The sequence below is a fragment of the Acyrthosiphon pisum genome, chromosome A1 (assembly GCF_005508785.2).
Source record: "Acyrthosiphon pisum isolate AL4f chromosome A1, pea_aphid_22Mar2018_4r6ur, whole genome shotgun sequence".
In the NCBI taxonomy this organism is placed as follows: Eukaryota; Metazoa; Arthropoda; class Insecta; order Hemiptera; family Aphididae; genus Acyrthosiphon; species Acyrthosiphon pisum.
Genome location: NC_042494.1, coordinates 85,709,962 through 85,735,521, shown reverse-complemented (window position 1 = coordinate 85,735,521; position 25,560 = coordinate 85,709,962). Strand labels below are relative to the sequence as shown.

The 25,560-nt window shown below is 27.4% G+C and overlaps 3 protein-coding genes across 5 annotated transcripts; 2 read left to right on the top strand and 1 right to left on the bottom strand.

Annotated features, from left to right (window-relative positions):
* The first annotated feature begins 381 nt into the window (after positions 1 to 381).
* LOC100163332 (intraflagellar transport protein 122 homolog) lies at positions 382 to 11,795 on the top strand. 2 transcript variants are annotated; one of them, XM_016806946.2, is made up of 25 exons: positions 385 to 761; positions 855 to 964; positions 3,416 to 3,536; positions 3,594 to 3,878; positions 3,946 to 4,021; positions 4,091 to 4,282; positions 4,907 to 4,995; positions 5,244 to 5,352; positions 5,691 to 5,834; positions 5,901 to 6,038; positions 6,104 to 6,268; positions 6,324 to 6,443; positions 6,519 to 6,637; positions 6,707 to 6,860; positions 8,959 to 9,120; positions 9,188 to 9,354; positions 9,420 to 9,700; positions 9,770 to 9,914; positions 9,986 to 10,085; positions 10,172 to 10,272; positions 10,449 to 10,557; positions 10,627 to 10,786; positions 11,056 to 11,255; positions 11,428 to 11,592; positions 11,654 to 11,795. In XM_016806946.2, the coding sequence occupies exons 1-25, from the start codon at positions 703 to 705 to the stop codon at positions 11,729 to 11,731; spliced, it is 3,549 nt and encodes a 1,182-aa protein (XP_016662435.1). In that variant the 5' UTR covers positions 385 to 702; the 3' UTR covers positions 11,732 to 11,795. The 2 variants fall into 2 exon arrangements, with proteins under 2 accessions (XP_016662436.1, XP_016662435.1); XM_016806947.1 differs by lacking the exons at positions 10,449 to 10,557; positions 10,627 to 10,786; positions 11,428 to 11,592; positions 11,654 to 11,795 and having other exon boundaries at positions 382 to 761.
* On the bottom strand, positions 11,758 to 15,322 carry rpl28 (ribosomal protein L28). Its single transcript, NM_001162186.2, is given in 5 exon segments — positions 11,758 to 11,887; positions 11,947 to 12,060; positions 14,720 to 14,848; positions 14,936 to 15,033; positions 15,225 to 15,322. Coding segments are annotated over 4 exon segments (426 nt in total). The 5' UTR covers positions 15,023 to 15,033; positions 15,225 to 15,322; the 3' UTR covers positions 11,758 to 11,791.
* Positions 15,323 to 15,509: 187 nt separating this feature from the next.
* Positions 15,510 to 24,898, top strand: ACYPI22208 (uncharacterized LOC100572942). Of its 2 annotated transcripts, NM_001246011.2 has the most exons (8): positions 15,510 to 16,201; positions 16,379 to 16,447; positions 18,090 to 18,128; positions 23,963 to 24,070; positions 24,130 to 24,236; positions 24,302 to 24,363; positions 24,443 to 24,540; positions 24,614 to 24,898. In NM_001246011.2, exons 1-8 carry the CDS (start codon positions 16,100 to 16,102, stop codon positions 24,812 to 24,814), a joined length of 786 nt encoding a protein of 261 aa, NP_001232940.1. In that variant the 5' UTR covers positions 15,510 to 16,099; the 3' UTR covers positions 24,815 to 24,898. The 2 variants fall into 2 exon arrangements, with proteins under 2 accessions (NP_001232940.1, XP_016662431.1); XM_016806942.2 differs by lacking the exon at positions 18,090 to 18,128.
* Positions 24,899 to 25,560: the final 662 nt, after the last annotated feature.

Genomic DNA, 25,560 nt, shown 5'->3' with positions numbered 1-25,560 from the left:
CGATATTTGGTTAAAAATATGACATATTGAAAAAATTTCGGGGGGATCCAAACCCCCTGGACCACCCACAGATACGGCCTTGCTCAGTTGTGAAACTGTATTTGTATTTTGTATATTATAATAACATAGAACAATAATGATAATAATATATTGAAAATTTAAATATTTTTAAATTCGGCGGCCAGTGATAAATGTTATTTGTTGTTTATTCCAAGCCAAATTGATATTATATTTTTCATTCATGAAAGTGATATAAACCGTTTTTATTTACACACAATGATGTATAAATAATGTATAAATTAACATAATAATGTTATTATACATATTATCTGTGGCTGGTAGTTTCATACCCCTGATAAAGAATAACCATCGAGATAAAGAATACGGAGATGCCAATGGTTGTGTATGGTTGTAGATAAATTAATTTGTTGGACATTTTAAATTATTATTTATTAATCAATCTCAAAATTCGGTATTCTTAAAAACATGCAATAACATTTTACATTTTGTACTACAAGAAATTTGGTCTAAATTACCTTATTAAATATTCGTATATGATTTATGATGTATAATGTATTTGAATTCATTTTTTCCAATAAGTTATATAAATAATATTTTACAAGTATAAGTTTGTGTAATTTCTTATTATACAATTAAATTTTTTATTAATATTAATTATAAGCGGTTTGTAGATAGTCAAAGATGCATTGTATTCCCATTTGGCTTCATAAAATACAAGATAAAGATAAAATTCAACAATGGTAATATTTTATTGGTTTAAAAAATAAAAAATGTCTCAAGTTAAATAGGTTCCAAATAAAATATTGCTAATGATTTTTTTTATATACATAAAGTATTTACAGTATTTGCTTCAATATTGATGGTTCCCAATTACTTACAACGGCGGGTCATGATATTCTTATCTATAGATCTATTGATGGACACCTTTTACATACTTTAAAAGGTAAAATTACATACCTTACATTTTAAATTATATATATTTTGTACCATTATATAATATGTTATATAATAAGCCATGTACATTTATTTTATACATTATTATTTTTTTCTTTTTAGTGTCAAAATGATGTATTTTTTAAATTTTAATAATCAATACATAAGTTAGTAAATTTCAAAATGATGGACTAAGTTCATGACCTCATCACTGCCAAATTTGCTAGAAATCTACCAAACAGGGCCATTGATTATCTAGCCTGTATATACAATTGCTAACTCCTCCAGGGGAAATAATGTCTAAAATCTAGCCGCCTGACCGGGAATCGAACTTGGGTTAGGTACTTCAATACTTAGACTGTCATACTTTCTACTTCTTTGGAAATTTTCAAATATAATCATGATCCAAAAGCCAATCAAATCTCCTGATTCTACCTCATCTTACAGACCAATAAGTCTCTTATCCTTCATTTGCAAAAGAAGATCATTCCAATCATCGCTGAAAAACATATCCTCCCTGGTTCTCAATTTGGCTTTCATATCTCGTATTCGACCACACACCAAATCCATCAGATAGTAGATGCAAAAAAATTATACTGCATTTGCGCTTTTTCACATATTTCAAGCATTTGACCATGTTTGGCACTAAGGTCTCTTATATAAACTAAAATCCTTCCTTCCTACATCATGCTTCTTCCTTATCAAATCTTATTTTAAAGATCACACATTTTAAATATGTTATGGAACTGCCGTGTCTGAAATAAAAGGTGGTTTTTTATCTCCCTTACTCTACAATACCTTCATCTCTGACCAATCCATATCACCAATCACCTCAGTTGCTGACTATGCTGATAGTAAAGTGATTATCTCGATTAATGAAGACCTACTCTTGGCCTGATGGAAAATTGGTACCTATATTAAATAGAAATTTAAAGTAAATCAAAGCAAATCAGTATACACTAGTATACACTGGTCGCAACTAAGGCTGAAATGTTGGGAGCGCTGTAGCACCCACATGTCATTACATGAAAAGTAATCCCACAAAATTATAAATTTTAAACATGTATGGGGGGATACATGTTTGCTTAAAAATATAAAAAATAATACTAAAAAAATCAATTATTTATTCACTCAAGTATTTAATTATACCATATTTCTTAATATTTAAATTATAATTTTCAAACATTAACAATAATATTTTTTGCTTAATACCTTATATTATAAATTATAATATATCCCCGAGATGAAATTTTAAAATTTTCCTTAATCCTTAAACGTTTCCTAATAATATTTTAACCATATGTAAACAATAATAATCATTATTAGAAGTAGATTTTACAAGTTTTACTTAATATAGGTAGATACAATATTTAAAAGATTATAAAATAAAATTATTTTAAATGATCGATACATCAAATAAAATTAATAATTATTAAACAAATAGTTAATGTATGTACCTAATCAGTAATATTTTAAAAGAACTATTAACATATATTAACATTGTGATATAAAACAAAACAATATTATTATTAATTTTTGAATATTATTTATTATATATACATTTTTTTAATAAACAGTATACCTATATAATGTAAGTATAATAATATATTTGTAATTAAATATTAATAATGTAATAATTAAACTAATTACGTTTTAAAAATGCCATGTGGTTGTCAGTAATATTGTAGTCTGGGGGTTATTTTTCTTAGGGTCAGGGATTTTTTTCAGGGGATTTATATTCTGCTATTTCCCTATGTTATAGTTCAGTGCATAGCTATACTGTACAATTATGTGTAATAATCCTACCAAATACAAAATAATTTATATCATACCGACATAAATTGTTTTCTTAAAACGAATACAATCATACAGCTTATGTTATTTACTATATTTATCATAGGCAATATAAAAAAAAAAATTAAATAATTAGGTACATTTTTTTCCAAAAAAAAAAAAAAATAAGAAATACAGTTAAATCTTTTAAAGATTTGTTAATATTTTAGGAATTGAATAATTTATTTTGAGAGGGCTATTACACAGCCTCCCCCTAGTTGCGCTTATGCTAGTACACTACTTTCACACTCAGGCAAGCCCCTTGTCCAAATGTATTTCTTTAGGGCACCCTTATCCCTTCAATACCTACAATAAAATACCTTGGTGTAATACTTGATCAACGCTTAACTTGGGCTCAAAATTTTAGTGAAAAGAAGACTATCCCTAAATAATCGGCTACGTATGCTTAAACATTTAATTGGTAACAAAGTCACCCCCATTAATATAAAACTCCTCATGTACTAAACCTTATTAAAAATGCTAAGAAGTCCAATCTAAATAAGATAAAAGCTTTTCAAAATATTCATTATGTCCATGATATTGATTGTATATTTTCTCCTAAAATAAAAAGTTATACCATGAAATGATTATGTATTATTTACCATAAAACATATATTTACACTTTTAGGACATAAAGAAAATGTTATTTGTTTGACAAATGCTAAAAATGGCAAATATTTTGCTTCCGGTTCAGCAGATAAATCAGTTATTCTCTGGTCATCTAAATTTGAACCAGTTGGAAAATACAAGTAATCATTGTGTTTTGTTTTTATAATTGTTTACTGCATTTTTATGCTTTTTTCCAGCCATAATGACACAGTTCAGTGCATGGATTTTAATTCAATTACTCATCACTTAGCAAGTTGCAGTTCTATGGAATTTGGTTTATACTCCTTAGAACAAAAATCTGTTCAAAAATATAAAATCTCGTTTAAAATAAATACATGTGCTTGGTCAACAGATGGCCAATCATTAGCTCTTGGGTCTGATAATGGATGTATTTCCTTACGTAATCGAAGCGGAGAAGAAGTTGCAAATATTGAGCTATCAGATGGACAATCGGTTTGGGCGATTGCGTGGTTATCATCTAGGTACTTATTGAAATTAATAATTTTACATTATATTTTATTATATTTATATGCACATTGTAACTTCTAGATATAATGGAGATGAAATATTATGCATTACTGATTGGGGACAAAAATTATCATTTTATAATAAAAATGGTTCTGAAGTAATTAATTATACAATTTTCACTTAACACTTGATACCTTAACTTAAAGCATCCAAAATATTTTTGTAGACTTTAAAGAATAAAAACATACATATAGAAGCTTTAACAATTAAAACCCTAAGTAATGATTCCTATTTATTAATTGGCGGTTGTAAAGGAAAATGCTCCATATTTTCTATTGATGGAATAAAATTGAGTGAATTTGAAGATAAGCACAGTTGGATTTGGGCCTCTTCTGTGCATCCACATTCAAAATATGTAGTAAGTTTCTTTGAATAAACAATTTATTTCATTTAGTTATATATAATTTTTATTTAAAATTTGTGGTATACGCAAAGAGTTGTAAGACGTCCTTAAGATGTAATTAAGTGACTAAAATATTCTTAACCCTATTTTTTGTTACATAAATTCCTCAATGTTATTATTTGCAATCAACAGAATCGTTCAGATGGTGAAGCGAGCTATCAATCACAAAAACTTTACCTTTTTTCCCTTATCACGAAGTCACCAACTTAAAGAAATATCAGTTAATTTTTTTTGTGTGAAATGCATTTATTTCATATTCCATCTATCTGTACAGTTATGTACTGAATTGTTTACTCAATACATGATTTTAATTTTAAAAAGCAATACAAAATTTGTTTGATATCTTAGACACAATATTAGTGTCTTATACCCATTTATGTTTTGTGTTTTGTTTATACTTGATATTTAAATAGATAATAATTGTAGAACACGTTTCTTTTGTTTAGTTTTAAAAATGTATACAACTTCCAAATTATTTAAATTTTTGATATTTTTAAAATTGAGTTGTTATGTTGTTTAATATATATATATATAGAGTATAGACATTTAAATACGAGTTATAACTATCTATATTAATAGGCGTTAGGTTGTCAAGATGGAACATTAGCGTATTACAAAATCGAGTTCAGTGTAATTCATGGACTTTATCAAGAAAAATATGCATACAGGTATTAAAGTTACAGATTTTTGTAACTGCACGGTTATACAACATACAATTTTAAGGTTATGGTACACAAAGTCTTAAATTCATTACTATAATATCTTGACATGATTTAAGTCACCTATTATTTAAATAAATGGCACTCTTGATAATTTTGTTTGTTTCTAGATTTTCACTGACTAACAATGCTTTTACTTAGTTTAAATGTAAACATTATATTAATATTAATTAATTATTTTTATTTTTATTCATAAGGGAAAATATGACAGATGTTGTTGTTCAAGATTTAGTTACTAACAAAAAAGTGCGAATAAAATGCAGAGATTTGATTAAAAAAATCGCAATTTATAGAGATCGATTAGCTGTAAGTTGAAGTTTATTGTATTTAAAAAAATATTTAATAGATTTTGTGCAGGGGCGTCATCAGGTCAATTCCATAGTTCGGTTGGGCGAAACAATTTTACTGTTGAATACCGCTTTGCTAAACAAAAACTTAAAACCTATATGCTTATATAATCTATATGTTTATTGGTTTGTACGCTATAATAAGTATAGAAGCAATTAACAACATTTATAAAATATATTTATCTATGAGGAAAAAAAGAACATCTCATGACTTATGGTAGGGCGGCGGTTGTCCCCTGAGGGACGCCCCTGATTTTGTGTATGATGCATTCATCATTCTCAATTAACTTTATTCAGGTTCAATTACCATCAAAAATTGTGGTATATGAATCATCTTCAATTCATACATCTGAAATGCACTATAGGATCAAAGAAAAATTAGCTGAAAATGCTGTTTGTAATCTACTAGTAGTTTGTTCAAATAATTTAGTTTTGTGTCAAGTAAGGAGATTTAAACACGTTTTCAGAAAAATAAAATACTAATTTGTTACTAATTTAAATTTTTAGGAAACAAGACTTCAATGTTTATCACTAGCTGGTATATATGAACGTGAATGGACCATGAATTCTGTTGTGAAATATTTAAAAGTTATTGGAGGTTCTCCTGGTAAAGAACAAATTTTAGTTGGATTACATAACGGACAAGTATTTTATAATTTTGAGGTTTTTATTATTTAATTTAGATATTAATAAATGTATTATATACATAGGTCTTAATGTTACGCGTTAATAGTTTAGTTGTGCAGCAATTATTTAATGTGACTAAAAGCATCCGTTGTTTTGATGTTAATATATCAATGGACAAAGCAGCTATTGTTGATGACGAAAACGTGTGTTCATTTTTTGATATGAAATCAAAAAAGCTTCTTTTTCAAGTAAATCTACTAAAGTATAATTTTCAAACTTAAAATAATATATTATGTGATTTAGGAGTCTGATATTACAAGTGTGGTTTGGAATTCAAAATTTTCTGAGATGGCATGTTTCTCGGGTAAACATATATTTAATATCAAAGTTGATGAATTTCCAGCTCATCAACAACGTATCATAGTAATAATTTAATTTAATTAGTATAAAATTTAAATCATATTGATATAATCTAATAATATGCTATAAATATTATAGGGACATGTAATTGGAATGTGGGGTTCTAAAATATTTTCTCTAAATGATTCTATAGTATCTGTTATTGAAGTTGCATTATCAGTTCCATTATATCAATATTTAGAAAAAAAATATTTTAGGTATGTAAATATTGTTTGTGAATAAAAATAATCAAAATGTTATTAATTTATAATTTACTCATTTTTTAGCAAAGCATATCAAATTGCTTGTCTTAATGTTACTGATACTGATTGGAAAATATTAGCTAGAGAAGCCTTAGAGCATTTTGATCTCTTAATTGCCAAGAAAGCTTTTGCTAATATTAATGAATTAAAATACTTGGAGCTAATTACGCTTTATGAAGTAAATACATTTGTAACTCAAATTTTTTTTTATATACAAGGTGATTCACCAAGCATGATTGTCCCCTTTTTTCAAATATTCCATTAGGTATTTGCTTTCTTTTTGTGATTTTCGCAATATGGAAAATGTGCATTCAGCAGATCCAATTATCCAACCATGTGTTATTGCTTTACTATTTGTGGGAAATTGACCTATTATCAAATTTAACTTTAAGAACATTATCTGTGTTTTTATTTTGGTTATTTATAATACATTTTTTATTAAGCTATTTCAATTCGTATGTATGTTATAAGTAGAGCGCGGATTCCTATGCAATTGCATATTTTTTTCCTTTTAATATTTTTGGATTTTTGTTAGTTATCTCCACGAATCATCATAATTTGAAGTTAATGGTGAAATTTTTTTTTGCATATTTCTTCATATTTAAAGGTTATTGCATATTTTTGCATATTTTAGCAAAATTCAAAATTTATTGCATATTGAAGCGAAAATTTAAAAAAATAATATTTTGTCAAGTAGAAAAATTAAAACTAAATTTTATAGTCACTAAATAATAATTTATATAATATATTATATTTATTCATAACATTATAAGATAAATAAATAATCGATTACGACGTAAACTTAATAGCTTTTGCTGTGTCGGTCGGTTATCGACCATACCACTGGGCACTCGGTTACATCGTTTGTCGTTGTCTGTAAATAGTGAATATGCCGAAACTTGAAATGCATATGATTATTAATTTAAATAATAAATTAAGTTGTTCAGAAAATTTCCTAAATTTTTTTTTTTTAGGCGTTAAAGTTATTAATATTATAAGTTTTGTTGTACATTTTAAATAAATAAAAAATTCTTGCATATTTTTTACATATTTTTATGATTTTGACTGCATATTTTTACATATTTTCATGATTTTGACTGCATATTTTTTGCATATTTTCATGATTTTTACTGCATATTATATGGCATATTTCGATACTTTTAAGTGCTTAAAAATCCGCGCTATAGTTATAAGTATTTAAAATGTTATAGTTTAAAAATGCTAAAAGAAATAAATAAAGCCAACTTTCAAAATCATAATAATTGATAATAGTTCAATTCACAACACAAGATTTGTTTGGTTTTGCTGAATGTTGTGGTTGTTTTAGAAAGAAGAAACAATTGGTGCTCTGATATATATATAAACAAATAGGGACAAATGGACGTAGGACGATACAATACAATAGAATTAGTTCTATGTCTTGCTGCAAGAAGGGCCAATGTCATATTTTGACAATGTTCAGGAATTCAAAATATTAAATTATGCAATTTTTAAAATTTACATAAAAATCTTGAATTTTATTTTGCAACTCTAAAAATTCTGTTACTTAATTACATTGTTTTATTTCATTGAATGAATCATTTTTTTTTCAATTATAAATATGTACTTTTTAGTTTGACATTGGCTAAAAACTAAAATTTAAAATAAACAATTTTTAATAATTAACGAACTTGACTTTTTTTTGAAAACATTTCTACATTTGAATAAAAATATTCAATTGAGCATAATGTTAGTAACTTATACATTTATAACCCTTATTAACTGATTTAAAAATGGCCAATGTCAACATAAACCCATAATAAATTGATTATTATTTTATCGATTATTGTCAAAAAGGCAAATGTCAAATCTAATTTGGTCATACAGCATAAGAGACATTGACCCTTTTAACACAAATAACATAAGTAAATTTTAATGACATCGGTCAAATAATCTAAATTTTGTCAAAATCTGACATTGGCCCTTCTTGCACCAAGCCACAGAGTTATATTATGAACATTATCAATGGTCCTATAATTTGTAACTAAAACATAATATATATAAAACCAAAAATATAGAATAGATAATTAATTAAAATATTTTAATGTTAATCTATTGATCGTTTTATAATAAATATATATTTTATTCATATTGTGTTTAAATTTTAAAATTTTTTTTTCTTATATTTTTCTTATTATTGTTTTACGTCCAATTGACTATGTCTATTTGTCCTAGATTATTTCTTTAATATATAATATAATATTAACGGCTATATGAGAATTTTAAATATTTAAAAGGAAAAAGGATCACACAATGATAAAGATAAACACTGTCTGCTAGCTGATGTACTTGCATATGAAAAAAAGTTCAAAGAAGCGGCTAGAATTTATCAAAAATGGGGTTTTGAACATAAAGCTTTTACCATGTACACTGATTTGAGAATGTTTGATTTGGCACAAGTATAATACATTTATTTGTTAAATTATTGATTTCTAATAAATAATAAATTAATTAACTGGTTCTTAGGAATTTATTGGATCAAATACGGCCGGTGAAAATAAAGAGTTACTTATAAAACGTGCTGAATGGGCTATGAGTATTGATGAACATAAAGTAGCAGCAGAACTATATATTTCAGCTGAAGAATTTGACCGTTCTATTGATATTATGGTTCATAATTGCTGGACACATATGTAATTTTGTATATTATTAAATGTTACATAATTTATAACAATTAACCATATTCTACATTTTATAGGCTATTAGAACTTGGACGCCACACTGACAAAGCTGAAGAAATAGTTCTAAGTAGAATTGGTGATGAGCTCCGTAAACTAGGTGATACAGAAAGTGCTGTTGAAATTTATGCTAAATTGGGCAAGGATATGGGACCTGACATGATATCTTTGCATGTAGAAGCCCATAATTGGGATCAAGCCTTTGCTCTAGTTGAAAAAAACCCGATTTTCGCTCCTCTAGTGTATTTACCCTATGCTGAATGGCTGGCAGAAAATGATAAATTTGTTGAAGCTCAAAAAGGTATCCAGTTTATACTTATTGTATTCAATATTGTACTTCTATTGAAAATTATTTTCTTTTGTTATTTAGCTTTTCTTAAAGGTGGCCGACCAGAACGTGCTTTCCAGGTATTACAGATGTTAACCGAAAATGCTGTTGACGAACAACGTTTTCAAGATGCTGGTTATTATTATTGGTTATTAAGTAGACAATATTTAAATATTGCTTCAAATAGGTAATTACTCTCTAACTTTTGTTAGATATAAACGCAAAGACAATATGTTTAACAAAAGTTATTTATTTAAGTAATGAAAACTCACAAAATGATAAAATGATAAACCAATACAATTTGTATGACAAGTATGCTTCAATATATTATGCGTACAATGCTATTCACCGCTACATGGTTTGTACAATTGACCTCTCATCTTCTTACTTCCTTTAATATACTCAATGTGATATTTAAAATTGTCTGCACCTTGTTATTTGCAGGAAGATCCTTTTATGTCATATCAACCAGAAACTTTATTCAATATATCACGATTTCTCATGAACAAAACAAAAAATATACATCTAAAAGGAGTTTCCAAATTGTAAGTTATTTAATTTTAAGAAAACAATATTAGATTATGTATCTGTCAAGTAGCTTACTTTGAATATTTGAATACCTATTTAATAATTCAAAAGATATGCCAAAACATGAAAATTTAACTTATTTACAAAATAATTACCAAAGCAAAATATTCTAATGTAACTGTTCATGTTATAGTGCGATATTATATTCATTATCAAAACAAGCACTTACCATGAGAGCATTTAAGTTAGCAAGACAAATATTAACAAAATTACAACAGCTAAGAATTCCTTCTGAATATCAAGTAGTATTTTTTTACTTACATTCAAAATACCAATAAAATATAATATGTATTATCATTATATTACTCAAGGATTATGTAGATCTTGCTTCATTGAGTATTCGCGCAAAGCCATTTCATGACAATGAAGATCTTTTATCGATGTGTTATCGTTGTTTGACTTATAATTCTCCAGTGGTTCAAACATGTATCACATGCAATCATAAGTTTATATTTTCCCACATAAAATTTGGTTTGTATTATTGTATGAATATATATTTCGATATACCCTACATGATTAACATGTTATGAAACTAGCTTTTTCAATTAATAGATGAACATTTTATGATTAAATAAGCTTTAAATGATCCAGAAAAATTGTTTGCTCCTAAGACCTTAATCATGCAAATTTTAATACTTAATACTTATCACCTCTACTATAGCTATTTGTACAAATTACTAGTATACACAATTATAATCATGAATCTGAAACTAATAATTTAATGTATTTTTATCCATCAGAAATTTTACCATTGATTGAATTCCAATTGGAAGACAATATATCAGACACTGAAGCATTGAAATTAATACAAAATTCTCATGATGAAAGTAAATCAAAAGAGCCTGAAAATAAATCTCAGGAAATGAATACATTCATTTTAGATGAAGAAAGTCAAGATCAATCAGTTGACCCGTTCACGTATAAACTTATGAATTTTGAGGTAAAATTGCAAAGTACTGATTATCATAATTTAAAATGTATTAAGTTATTTTTGCAACGAGTAGATCACTACTTGAATTCTAAGATCACAATTTAATTTACAATTATGCTTAAGGTAAAATGTATTGAACTTCTTCTTACCATAAAATCATTTTATTTTTATTTTTACTTAGAATAAAGAAAATACTTATCAACCTATAAAAGTTAACAAAACTATACTACAATCAATGAGCAGTACTAGTATAATAGTTTGTAAATGGCCAAGACCATTGAAATTTAAATACTACAAAAATGTATTACCTGGATTTTTAGTGACAAACTGTCAAAATTGTTTTAAGGTATATTGTTTAATATTGCAAACTTAACAACATTTGTTTTGTGAAAATAATTATTTTTCAGATGTTCCATTCAGATGAATATGAAGTAGAAGTTTTAAGATTAGGTTATTGTCCATTTTGCAGAACAAACACAGGATAGTAATAAAATAAAAATAAAAACTGTACTTTTTAAGAAAAAAAAATATATATTTTAAAATTATTAAGCATCAGGTTTCTTGCTTTTACCCAACTTCTTTAGGGCCAATGTAGCTCGTTTTTGTGATTCCAAAATGGCACTAGCCCTTCTTAGCGAAGCCTAAAATAGAAATTATAAATTGAATTGTTAATTATTTATTTTCTGTATAATTATAGTACCTGGATAAGGTCTTTTCTGTAGCTGTTTCCAAGCAAATATTTACGCAACTTGAACAATGATCTTCTTGGACCACTAGTAAAGTTTACTTTCACAAGAGACTTTCCTGGTTTATTCTAAAAAAAAAATTAACAACTAGTTACATATTGTAATGGTGTACAACAGTTTTTATATATCTGGAATAGTACAAGGAATTTAGAGTTTAATTAAATTTTAACAACTCATTGGGAAGATTTCCCACTACACAGCAACATGTAATATATTAATACAAACAATTATAAACAAATTAAATTAAGTATATTAATAGAAATATAGAATTAGTGTTTAGGGGCATACAAAAGCCACTTTAAAATCTTTAACATTAAATAGTAAATGCCCATCAGTTATGCAATTATTCACTTCAAAATGTATCAGAGTTGGTGAAGCAATATTCATCAGTTGGGCTAAGTTAACCAATAAATTAGTGAAAATAATTCATACAAATTAAACATTTATGACGAGTTTATAATTGGATGCCATTAGTTGAGCATTACATATTATTTATCTTTGTGTAATTAATTTAAATTAGCAAAATTTGTTATGTTCAATTATTTAGCAGACTAATTTAACATTAATAATACCTATTCTTTAAAGGACTTAGCTATAAAATGATATCACAACTTTTAGAAATCATTTTTTCCACAGATTTTATGGGAGTGTTTTTGTTGGGATAATATTATCATGAAGAAGTTTAAATATAATTCATAATGAAAAACATACTATTAGCAATATGATCGTTTGGCGTTTATTAAAGAATATACTTGACAAATTAATTTCAGATCAACAGCAACAGCCAAACTATTAAAAATGATATTTGGATTAAAGTTAAATATTTAGTATACAGTATATAATATAAAAACTATAACAAATATTATGTTTTTAAGATACTGAGAAGAGCGATGAATGTATTTGATTTTACAATGTTTTTTTTTTTTTTTTTAATGCCTGTGTACGATAAGTAGTCGATTAATAGATAATAATGCTGCGATTTTCAACTTCAACATCTTGTATTTTTACAGAAAATCGATTTTGCTTTTTGGTGATCTTTAAACAAATGACTACAAATACATGAAATTATCACTGAATGTTTATATTTACTCTGTCTTAAAAATATTTTGACTTCTTTTGAGCTGTTAACGGACATTTTCAGTTCCCAATTTTTTTTATGTTAATAAAATTCTATTCTTTGGGTCAAGCTTCAAAATGTAATGCAAGACTTTTAATATATTGTTACAATGCCAGTTAAAAAATATTAAAAACAAGTCGCAATTTTTTTTTTATGAGCATTTAAAGTTAGAAATTTTTAACAATTTTTCTTTTTAAATTTAAGATTTGAAAATAAGATTCCTCAAAAGTTTCTCTACTTTAACTTTTGATATACATTCAGTTTGTTATAAACATAGAATTAAGAAATATGTATAATATTGTGAAAATGAGAGAAAGAACATTAGATACTATTTTTTAAATGATTAATATTGTAGTACAGTGTACTCAACTATACCAAAAATTTATCAGATTCAAAATATTATGTTAACTTCAAATTATTTCAGAGTTGGTGAAGCATTATTCATCACTTAAATTATTGGTATTATGAAGTTTCTAAATGTTTGTTTAGTTAAAAATCTTAATATATACTCCGTTTTATGAGAGCATTGACTGTCACTGGCATTAGCATGGAGGCCTACATTCACCCGCTACTTACCACCCAGCGGCAGCCTATTATTGCCGACCATTGGCCTAACATTTAACGATTGTAACCGAATGAGCAAAAGTGGTGGGAGACGTAATGGATGAAAAAATATGTACTTTTTCTATTGGAACGGAATATACATAATTGAACAAATTAGAAATTGTGTTCAATATATGTAAATAAATAAAAAAAATATATAAATAAATAAATATATAAATCTTATATTAGTAAACATCATATTACCACTGATTATAAATACTATAGATTGCTCACTGGCGGGTTTTTTGGTGACACAATATATTTACTCACGGTAGATGGCGAGGCGATGTGACTACTAGTGATTACTATGTTATCCGATCTGACCAAACTGAGTGGCCATGTTAATGGGTGCGGGGGCTTGTGGTTGATATCACCTAGTCATCTACTGGGATTAAATATTCTGTGACACCGAAAAACCGGCCAGTGAGCAATCTAGTATTTATAATCAACGATATTACTGATTCAGAAAGTATTAATAAGTATGGAATTGATTATATTCTGTTCAGGTTAAGAGTGCCCAAATCGCGCATGCATACTAGGCCGCCAACAGCTGTCAGCCCCCAAAGCGACATCAGATGCCCTGTGATTGGTCGGCATTGTACGACCAAATCAGTCGACTGTTGGATTTGGCAGCGCACCGCCATGTATATACATGGTTATAAAAAGACTACAGCACTCCCTGTGGCCTATAACAAGATGCATGCGCGAACAGTACTAGTTTTCGTCCGAGCGACTGGGTACCCTTATCCTGAACAGAGTATAGTAGATAATTTACCACATTAAGTACCTAACTTAAAAATAAAATGTAGTTGCACTTATCAGTAGGCATATTTGATGCCAAAAGTAGATCAGAAGTCTATGAGAAATTTAATTGTTTTCAAATGACAACAACAAACTACAAATTAGCCCAGAAAGATCCCAATTTATAACAATCAGAATAATAATAATAACAATCAATAATCATTGGAATTAATACTCATAATTTTAAATTATTAATTTATACTCACTGCCAACTTGCGCTTTTTAGTAATGACAGTGAATCCCTTGTTGTTAGGAGCCGATTCCACACCAATACTGTTATCGTGTACAAGACCATTGTAGCGTTTTGATGCCAAGTTTGTCAAGTTCATTGGTTCCTAACAAAAATATATCAAGTTAAGTCGTGTATTGTGAAGAATAAAATATATTATATTATTTATATTGGTAACTAAAATTTAACATACTTTACTGAATGGTTTCTTAATGTTAGTTTTCTTTGACAAAAACGCATTACTGTTCCTGATTATCATCCAACTTAGATCGGCCGACATGGTGAACGAATCTAATATAAACAAAAAACAATTTTTTTTCTATCTAAACAGGTAAACAACTCGTCACATGGTTCAATAGAAAACAGACTCCAAAATATCACATTAAGACAATTAGACCAGAAGAATACATTTTTAAACAGAAATATACGTGGACAAACAATAGTTCTATACTTATACTTCAATGAAAATTCAATTTACTTACATAATGTCCAAATTTGAAGAGAATTACAAACGATTCAAATAAATAAGTATGAAACTTTTTTATTAACATAAAATAAAATTTTGACAAATTTCAATCCCACTAAAAAGTAACCTCAAATTTCAATATAACCTGATCAAACAATGTACCAATTCCCTCACAAACATAAAACAAAATCGTTTGTGTGGATGTCGAATAACAATATTTGTTGGTACAACTGATTCAATTGAATAATGGTAATCTTGATAACACGCGCGCCGGGGCCACGGACTAAGATAGTACTATCTTAGTCCGTGACTTGTGCTGTATCTAGACGCTCGTTGGACAAACTACGGTACTATATTGATAACCACCATGAAACCGTGTCTGTTCTATGGTAGTAGGGATGGGGACAGTTTTCTATATTATGCTGCAAAATGTGAATACCAAATATGATACTAATAAATATGCCGATTTGTTAGTTTTGTATTTTTGATATGTAAGCATTTAGGTTTTTCCGTTTTTATTCGTTTTACTTCTCCAGTTCTTGTAGGCCTGTTGTAACTTGTAACTTTTCTACTCGTCGTATCGGCTGCTAGCTGCTGCATCACCATATTTCTGTCGTACTCGTACTGTGACACTCACGTCTTACACCATATTAGTAATAGTATACTTATACAATATAGTGTACTCTAATACTGTATAGGGACTAGTGACCAGACCAGTGGCAGTGTTGAGTATTCCCCCTAAACTCTTCACCCCATGGACGCGAGATAACCTATTAAATTCTATATTTTCATTGTCTTGTCTACGCGTTCAATACATCATACATCGTACACCATAGTGCATATTCGTGCATATTAATAATTTTTGATTAAAATAAAAATACATACCCAAACATGTCTGACGATTTTGTTACATTTAACATTCGCTATAAAAAAGCATTATTTGAACTTAAAATAAAAACTCCCGGAGATGTATCTGGATTTATTGAAAAACTGGTAAATAAATAGATTTATACTTGCATTAACAATTATTATTAACTGACGATTAATTTTACCAATTAATTTCATTGATTTTTATTAGCTTCTAGCATAAACTATTAGTTCTATCTCAAGAATTGATTTCACTCTTTAGATATAAATTATATTAAATTTATAATATTAATTATTTTATAGAAAGATGAATTAAAATTAGAGGAAACGGATGAATTAGTCATTTTATGTCCAACACCTGATGGAAAAATGGTAAGATAATTTTAATACATAATATTCTAATCCATTATTGCTAATTAACTCTTTGACTACTTCGTTCAAATATGATTATACCTTAGATATATAAATACCTTGCCACTGTATTCAATTAACTTTATTGGAAATACTTTTTTAAATGGAGATTTCCCTTGTATATGTTTCAAATAGAGAAAACATGTGCATAACATCAGTAGTCAAAGATCAAAATAATATTTCATACAGAGGACATTTTCAAACATGCTTACCCCCATTTTTCCTTTTATAATACATTTGTTCAAATTCTGAATTTTATCATTTTTAAGTACCCACATAATACATTTGGTAGTTATTGGCCTTTAAGAGTCAAGACCATACTGACAAACATATTCTATGCCATTTCTCATTGTTCATCGCTAACACTCCACTTTGCGTCCGGTACAATATGCTTCACATCTTTCATCACCTGGTCCTCCCATCTTGATCGTCCTATTGGTCTATTCTTACTGGAGTGCCACATTGTACCACTAGTATGCCACAAATATATAACTATAAGTGATCCGACTTTTTGCCATGGGAGACCAACTCATAAGAACCGCCTCTTCCTTATTTCATCTACTATGTTTGGTTTTTGGTACATCTCTTTAATCTCGTCATTATTTCTGATATTTCATTCTCTTGTATTTGCATCTATCATGGTCTAAAGATGGATCTAAGAATTTTTTTTTCAAATATTAGTAGGTTATTTTGTTGTGCCTTGTGGAGCGTCCATGTTTTGCGTCCATACTGTATCCACCGGACGTATCAGAGCACTATAAAATTTCACCTTTAGGTTCTTAGATACGATCCTTGACTTAAACATCTTGCTCAGTCCAAATTAGCATATATTTCCTGCCTGTATCGTTGTTTTTATTTCCTCTTGTATTTCATTTTTTTGAGTTATAAGTGTACCTTACCTAGGTAATTGAACTCTTTTACTCTTTTAAACTTATACATTCCCACTTCCAAGTGCCGGTGAGCATCCTCTTGCAAAAAATTTTACGGCGGCTTTAGAAACATTTTAGGGCCACTGATAAGGTAGTCGATACCAGTCCATACTATCTTAGTCCTTGGTTCAATATGGTATAGGTAAACAATATCTAATATTAAATATAATATTATTATACTTTGATCATTTTTACAAATGGTTTATATTGATAGATCAATAGCGATAAGTCCACAAATATATACCCCATCATCATAGACATAAAGTACACAAAGTTAAATACGTAACTCAAAAACTACTACCTAGTTCAAATTTTGATTTATATTCATCCATTTATACTCAACCAAAAAAAATTAAATATTTAAAAGTGAAAAAGATGGTTCCTATATGAAAAAGTTTGTTTTGTCACAGGATCATCCTTAAGTGGCACAAAAGACCTCAAGTATTTGAAAATATGGTCTTCAAGTATATTTAAAAATTCTAAATATCAGAATGTGAAATATGAATAATTTAAATTTTAAACATACCAAAATAGGGTGAGCATGTCTAAAAAATTATCCTGTATAATAATTTCTTTCATTTTTACATATTTTGTATTTCATTTTATAAATACCTATATTATGTACCTGCACCTAGTATTATATTCAAACTTATGAATTAAAAATAATTTTTTAGATGGAAATCCATTCAGACGATGATATTGAATTTTTAAAGGTAAAGTTCATCATTTTGCATTATATTAAAAAAATTGTTGAAATTTTTTTTGTATTTTAAATTTTAAATTTCAAATAAAAAATATTGTTTCAGTATGGTCAGTTATTAAGTGACTGTAATAGTGTTTGATAATAGATAAATTCGCTTCAATATAAAAGTTAACAAATCTTTTTATATGATTTTAAATAAACTGATTTTAAAAATTATTGAGAATAATATTTTTAGGGTATGACATTTGGTTTGTCATAATAGTATCTGAAAATAATTGAATATCCATTTAATTTAACAATATTATTTGATATTTTATGTCAAATATAAAATCAAATAACAATAAAATATAAAACTAGATTACTCAAAATCATAATCAACTATTTTACATCAATGTGTTTTATCTATGTTGCAAGTGAATCTGAGATATAGATAGCAAGTATTATGCGGAAATCCTTTAAACTATGCTATGATTAATTTAAACAATATATTATGATTATTATTTTTTTTATCTGAAAGTTTTATGACAGTATAAAAATTATCCGACTAACAGACATTTATTGGTGCTAAGTATTAGTGTGATAATTATAGGCTGGATTTATATGTTTCTACATTTTGTTATTGAGTTAACGCAATCTTAAGTAAAAAAAATTGGACGATTGATTTGTCGCAGTTCATAAAAAAAAGTTTTTTTTTTAATATTTGAGAATATTTCATTGGTTAGGAAATATTTAGATTATTTAGCATATTTTGTAGATTGTGAAGAAAATACTAACTTATTTTATTTTATAATAATTGTTATTCATTTTAATGTCACAGTACCTGAAAAATGATTTTATCAACAATAATTTTTTTTTATATACAGGGTGATTCTTTTATCATGAAACACTCATTATTTCAAAATATTTTAGTTTTTGAAAAATTTAAAATTTAAAGTTTAAAATCAACATTTTTATTGATAAATTATATTTTTAACTATTTTTATCCTTATAATTTTCAAGTTTTTTACTTTTTTGAATGACAACAGAGTTTAATTTCATATTTCAAAGTAGAATAATTTTCTTATTATTTTCATTCTTAAAAATCAAATTTAGGGCAAGTAGTTATAATTATTTAAATTTTAGAGATTGATGGTGTGAAGTGGTATGGGTTTACCCTACCAAATGTTTGTCCACTTTAATAAACTTTAAATACTTAGTAAGTTATAACTCATAAATAACTCGTCCTAAATTTGATTTTTATGCATCAAAATACTCAGAAAAATATTCTGCTTTAAAATATGAAATTATACTCTTTGTAGTTATTCAAAAAAGTAAAAAAACTTAAAAATTATTAGGATAAAAAATATTAAAAATGTAATTTATTAGTAAAAACGTTGTTGTTTTTATTTTTTCTATTTTTGTTTGAAAATCTTAATGTGGTTCACAGAATACATCTGCTTACCAAGTTTCAACAGTATAGTTCTTATAGTTTCGGAGAAAAGTGGCTGTGACAGACGGACATGTCAAATCTATAAAGGTTCCGTTTTTTGCTACGGAACCCCATAAATCATTGAGATGAATACGGTTTAAAATTATCAAATTGTAGAGGGCAAAGTTATGATAATGGGTCAAACATGATCGGTCTCTATAAAGGTGTTCAGTCCAGAATATTACAAAATAATACAAGAACTTTCTTTGTACCATGTTCTGCTCACAGTCTAAACTTAGTTTTAAGAGATTCTGCTAAGAGTTCTACCAAAGCGATAACATTTTTTGGATATTTTGGTAGAAAATATAATTTATTTTCAGCGTTTACTCATAGATGGGACATATTTAAATCTCACTGTATAGCAATGGTCCGAGACCAGATGGGAAAGCTAGATTAATAGTGTTAAAGCCATAGGTTTTCAAGTAAAAAATGTGATGCATGCATGAAGTGAAATTGTAGAGATGTTCGATGACCCAATTACTAAAAGTGAAGCATTATCATTGTTGAATGAAGTCGGAAGTTTTGAGTTTTTATTAAGTCTGGTATGAACTACTTACAGAAGTAAATATTGTAAGTAAGAATTTTCAAAATCCTAATATGCAATTGGATGTTTCAACTGATATGCTTAAAGGTCTTATTGTATTTCATGAAAAATACCGAGACAACAGATTTGAAGAAGCAATGGAAACTGCCAAACAACTAGCAATTGCTATTGAGATTGAACCTATGTTTAATGAAGTACGTTACAGAAAAAAGAAAAGATATTTTAGTTGTGAAAGTGTTGATGAAACCCTTCAAGATCCACAGCAAAATGTTCGCACAATATTTTTTAGTTATTTTGGATTCAGCGATTATGTCAATGTTGAAGCAACTTAACCAAATAAATAATTTTAATTTTAATTTTGGATTTTTGTATGATGTAAGCAAGTTAAAAACTATGCCTGACGAAGAAATTTGAAAACATTGCCAAGATCTTCAAATAATTTTAACAGATAGCAAAGATAAATATGTAGATGCTATTGATTTATTTGAAGAACTTCTCATTCTTCGAGAGATGGTTGATAATAATATGACAGCATTACAGACATTGATATTGGTTAAAAAGTCATTGGGTTCATTTTCAAACTTTGAAGTTCCTTTAAGAATTTTATTAACAATTCCGATACTTTCAGCAGGAGCAGAAAGCTTTTCAAAATTAAAATTAATAAAAAATGTTCTAAGAAGTAGTTTGTCACAATTCAAATTAGCTGGTTTAGCATCAATCACCATAAGAAATGAAATAGGAAACAGTTTAAGCTTAGAAAATATTCTAGATACTATTGCAGTACAGAAAGCTGAGAAAAAAATGTCTTAATTTAAACGATTATTATTTAATCACACTTTTTGGCTATTTTAATTTGTATTTTATTTATTTACAGTTTTATGTTTTTAATATGCTTAATTTTAGTATTTTTTTTTTATTTTTAATTCAATAACCTATAAAAGTATTGACTCTGTCTATGTTATATATTATGTTACTAGCTGAACCCGTGCACTTCATTGCCCATTAAGTGTACCAACTATATATGACTTAAACTTTGTTCAATTCGTTATTTAATATTCGGTGTATGGATTCAAAATTAATCTTAACTTTTCCGTTGCCCGGAATAAAAATTCTGGTTCGCAGCAGTACATTATCAGGTAGGCAATCTACTTGCGGTAGATCGCAGACCCCGTGCTGTATGTACGTTAGTGTATGATTTAACTCTAAAGTATCAAAGTTATACCAAGTTTGTCGTATTCTACCTATGGTGGATTGATATAATCAATTAATACAAAATCCTAACCTAACCGTACTAAAATCAGATGAATAAACGCAAACGTATACAAAAAATTCATTCAAATCAGTCTAACCATTTAGGAGTTCAGTCACAACACACGTACTGTAGAATTATTGCGCTTAGCAACACATTCTGCGATTCATTTTTATATGAAATCAACAAACATGCCCGATTAGCCAATAGCAACCAATATAATATAATACACTGTTGCGCCACTATTGTATTTATGACATACAGATTTGAGATTTCCTACCTTTGCGGTGGATTTTCCTAAAATTTTATTTCGTAAAAACCTCTTGGTAGTTACGAACATCTTAAAAAAAAATTGAGCCAAATCGGACCAGCCGTTCTCGATTGATAAATTGTTATACATTTTTGTCTCCATTTTTATATATATAGATAATAACTATTGACAGTGATGAAAATATAAAATATTTTAATTATGTATTTACCAACGATATATGGTAATTTGGATTTAGGTCCAGGGCCTCGTGTTTATAATTTGCACAGGGCCTCGCAAATCATACCGCCGACACTGGGCACATTATACTTTTCTAAACTTTTGAGGGATGTTACGAGTACAAGAAAATGGGCTATAATAAATATTAGATCGTTTTCTATGGATTCTAAGTCAAAAACTGTTTTACATTTAAGTACGGACTGACTGGGAGATGTTTAAGGGCGCAGCATCTGAGAGCACCAACAATTCTTTTCATCATTTCAACCCAAGGGCCACAGTAATAACTATTATCGGACATATAATTTATATTATTTACGACACTGCAACAAAAAATATTGAACATCTATAAAAATGAATCAATATATTCTCTAATATTCTTTATTATACGAAATATTCCCAAATATGCAAAAAAAACTTGCAAATAACTCATCTGTTTCATGATTTGTAAAGATTTCAAACCCCCGTCTGACTGCATAGACTCAAAAAAAATGTGCAAAAGAATATAATTCCAGCCCCTAACTTTAAGTTTATAATTCAATAAGTATACTGACCCCCTATTACTTCTTCAATAAATCAGTTATTTAAAATATAATTTTTAGAAATTTTAAATATCCTTAGATACACTATTATCAAAATCTTCTGATTTTTTATTACTTAAAGAGTGTCCTGTAAAGATACAAACTTCTGTTCTGTAAATAAGAACAACCCCTTTTCCACTCTAAATAATAATTTAATGGATAATTGTTCTGAATATTTTTATGTATTAGACTATACATTTGCATGAGTAGTTTTTTAGTTATTTTTTTTACATTATCTACTAAGGATTATAGGTTTAGTATATTGGAATATGTATATAGCCTAACTATATTATACAGTAAGGTATGGGGACTATCATGGTTATTTGAAAATTGTAGTGATTAATATTAATCTAGATACAGGTTACTTATACCTAGGTAATTTGTAAAAATGGTCAGAGTATAAATATAACTACTAGATTGAATATTACATCTATTTTATATTTTTGTTACTATTTTTAAGGACTATTATCGTTGATACAAACTTTTTAATAACCTTGGAAACTACTTATTAGAATTTTGATTTTGATACATCAACATTTTCAAGAATATCACCAGCTAAAAAAATTTTAATAAAAAATAAGGGGTACGAATTTGAAAAATAAAAGCTTGTATCACCACAAGACACTCCTTAAGTAATACAAAAAAATATCAGGAATTTGAAAATATGGTCTTTAGGTTTAGGTTAGGTCCGGAGTCGGGAAGCTAAAACGTCGTCGATTATAAACTGAAAACAAATAAAAAGCTCCGGCGCCAGGAAAGCACGCACTGCATTCAGAATGCACTGCAGTCAACATTTTCAAAAAATGGGTTGCATTTAAAAATAAAAGTTTGTATGGTTACAGGATATTCCAGTAATAGAAAAACATTCAAGAATTTGAAAAAAATCATTATTAAAGAAAAATGGGGCTTGAGCATGCTTGGTGAATACTTAGATACACAATATTTGTATTATTTATTTTTTACAATATTCCTTAAATAATTATATTAGTGAGGTATAAACTTGCATATTGGAATAATTGCACTATAAAAATTAAAATTGTGTCTTTGGAATTGAACAGTTGGATTTTTTTACCGTAATTGTCATTTGACAAATCTAATATTTGAAGTTTTGATAATATTTATGTCCTTATGAGTATAGGTTAGGTAAAGTAATATGTAACAGCACGGTGACTAAATAGTACCATCTCTGAGTTTTATTTTATGAAAATAATACAAAAATTATGGTTGGAAAATACGTTTTAGGTACAATAATAATTTTAAAATTAAATAGTATTTTTTCTAACTAGTAAGAAAATGTTCGTGAAATATGCTAAATAATCTAAATATTCTCAAATGGGTATGCAACACAACTTTTTTTTGCTTATAAACTGCTTATTATACTCAAGAATAATATAAATTTACCATAGTTTTACCATATAAAACAATTCATTTGTTAATATATTATTTTTATTTAATTTATAATTTTTAATGTTTATAGGGGGTTATAGACTTAATTTTTTACGTATTTATTAATTATAGAAAACAAAACTTGCCTATAATGCTGTAACCAAAGAAATTTATTGCAATGTAGAACTTGTGGTAACTGTAATTCATGAACTGCCAGATGACACAAAAGCTCAATTTGTGGTAATAAAAACATTTATTTTATGATTTTATGAAAACATTAATTATAGTTTGAATTTCAGATGTTATCAAATAAAATTGATAAATTAGCAACCAAAATTGATGGATTATCAGATGACTTAACTAAAAAAATTGATGAAAATAAAACCAGTACTTTTTCAAGTATTAGGTATTATTAAATATATATCATAATTTTTTAAATAGTTTACTCATTAAAATATATATATTATATAGGTCGATTTTGGCTGAACACTTAGACATAGGTTCTGGAAACAAATCCAAGAATAATTCCTTAGGTAAATTTAAGTTTAAAAAATATAATGAGATATACATTTTGAATAAACAATAGTTTTTAAAATATATGTATTGATTTAGGCGAAGAAGACCTAGACATAAAGCCCAACCTTGGTGTGCGCCAGAAAAAAATCAAGAAGGACAAGGAAAAGTTGTCATCAACTGCAGGAACTAATGATGTAAAGTTAAATTATAATTGCCACGATAACTAATAATTTAAAATTAAAAGAAACATTTTATTAAATATTACAGAACTCATCAACCACTTCTGAAAACTTAAAATTGGATGCACAAACAACAGCTCAACGTCTCATACCCAAAGATATTGATATGTTATTAGAGATGTTAGTAGCAGATGGATTTACCAACACTATACAGAATATTATAGTATTGAAGAGATTCGATAACAATTATGAAAAAGCTAAAAATTATTTAAAGTCATCTGCTACATAAGATCAATTATTATAATTTTTGTTAAACTTTCAATTCTATTGCTAAGAAATTTTATTATTTAATAATTATAATTCATATTACACTTAAAAGTTAAGTTTTTTTTTTTTTTGCTTATTATACTGTACAGGGAAAGTTAAAATAATATAATTTTTAATAACTGGCTCTTAAATATGTTTTTTAAATCTATACTTTTGAGAAGGATGGTACCTAGTTGATGGTTGTATTGTGATAAGGCTGCTCAATTTCCTAGATACATATTTGAGTGCCTGACGTCAGACGATTGTTGTCATTTTATCTATATTCAATAATAGTTATTAATAATAAAATGTAATTGGGAACCGCATTAGACACATGGTTGAAATCACGGTTGTAGATATACAACCATAATGTTGATATTTTTGCTCAACGTGTTGGTGAAATCAGAATATACCTATCTTACTTTCTTACTTGTACCAGATAACCATGAATAACAAAAAGGTAAGTAATAAGATGGGTAAATTCCGATTTCACCAACACGTTAAGCATAAAAATATCTACATTAACTTAAAAAATTCCAAAATTTTAAATTCTCATTATTAGATTCTGAGTGGAACATTATACAGTGACCCACTTGTAACCTAATGGATGTAACTGTATAATGGATGGTATTAAATTTGAATTCAATGATATAATATCATTGTATAAGAAAAACGATTCTGAGCGGAGACGGTATGTTAGTCTAGGTATAAGACATAATATTATATTAG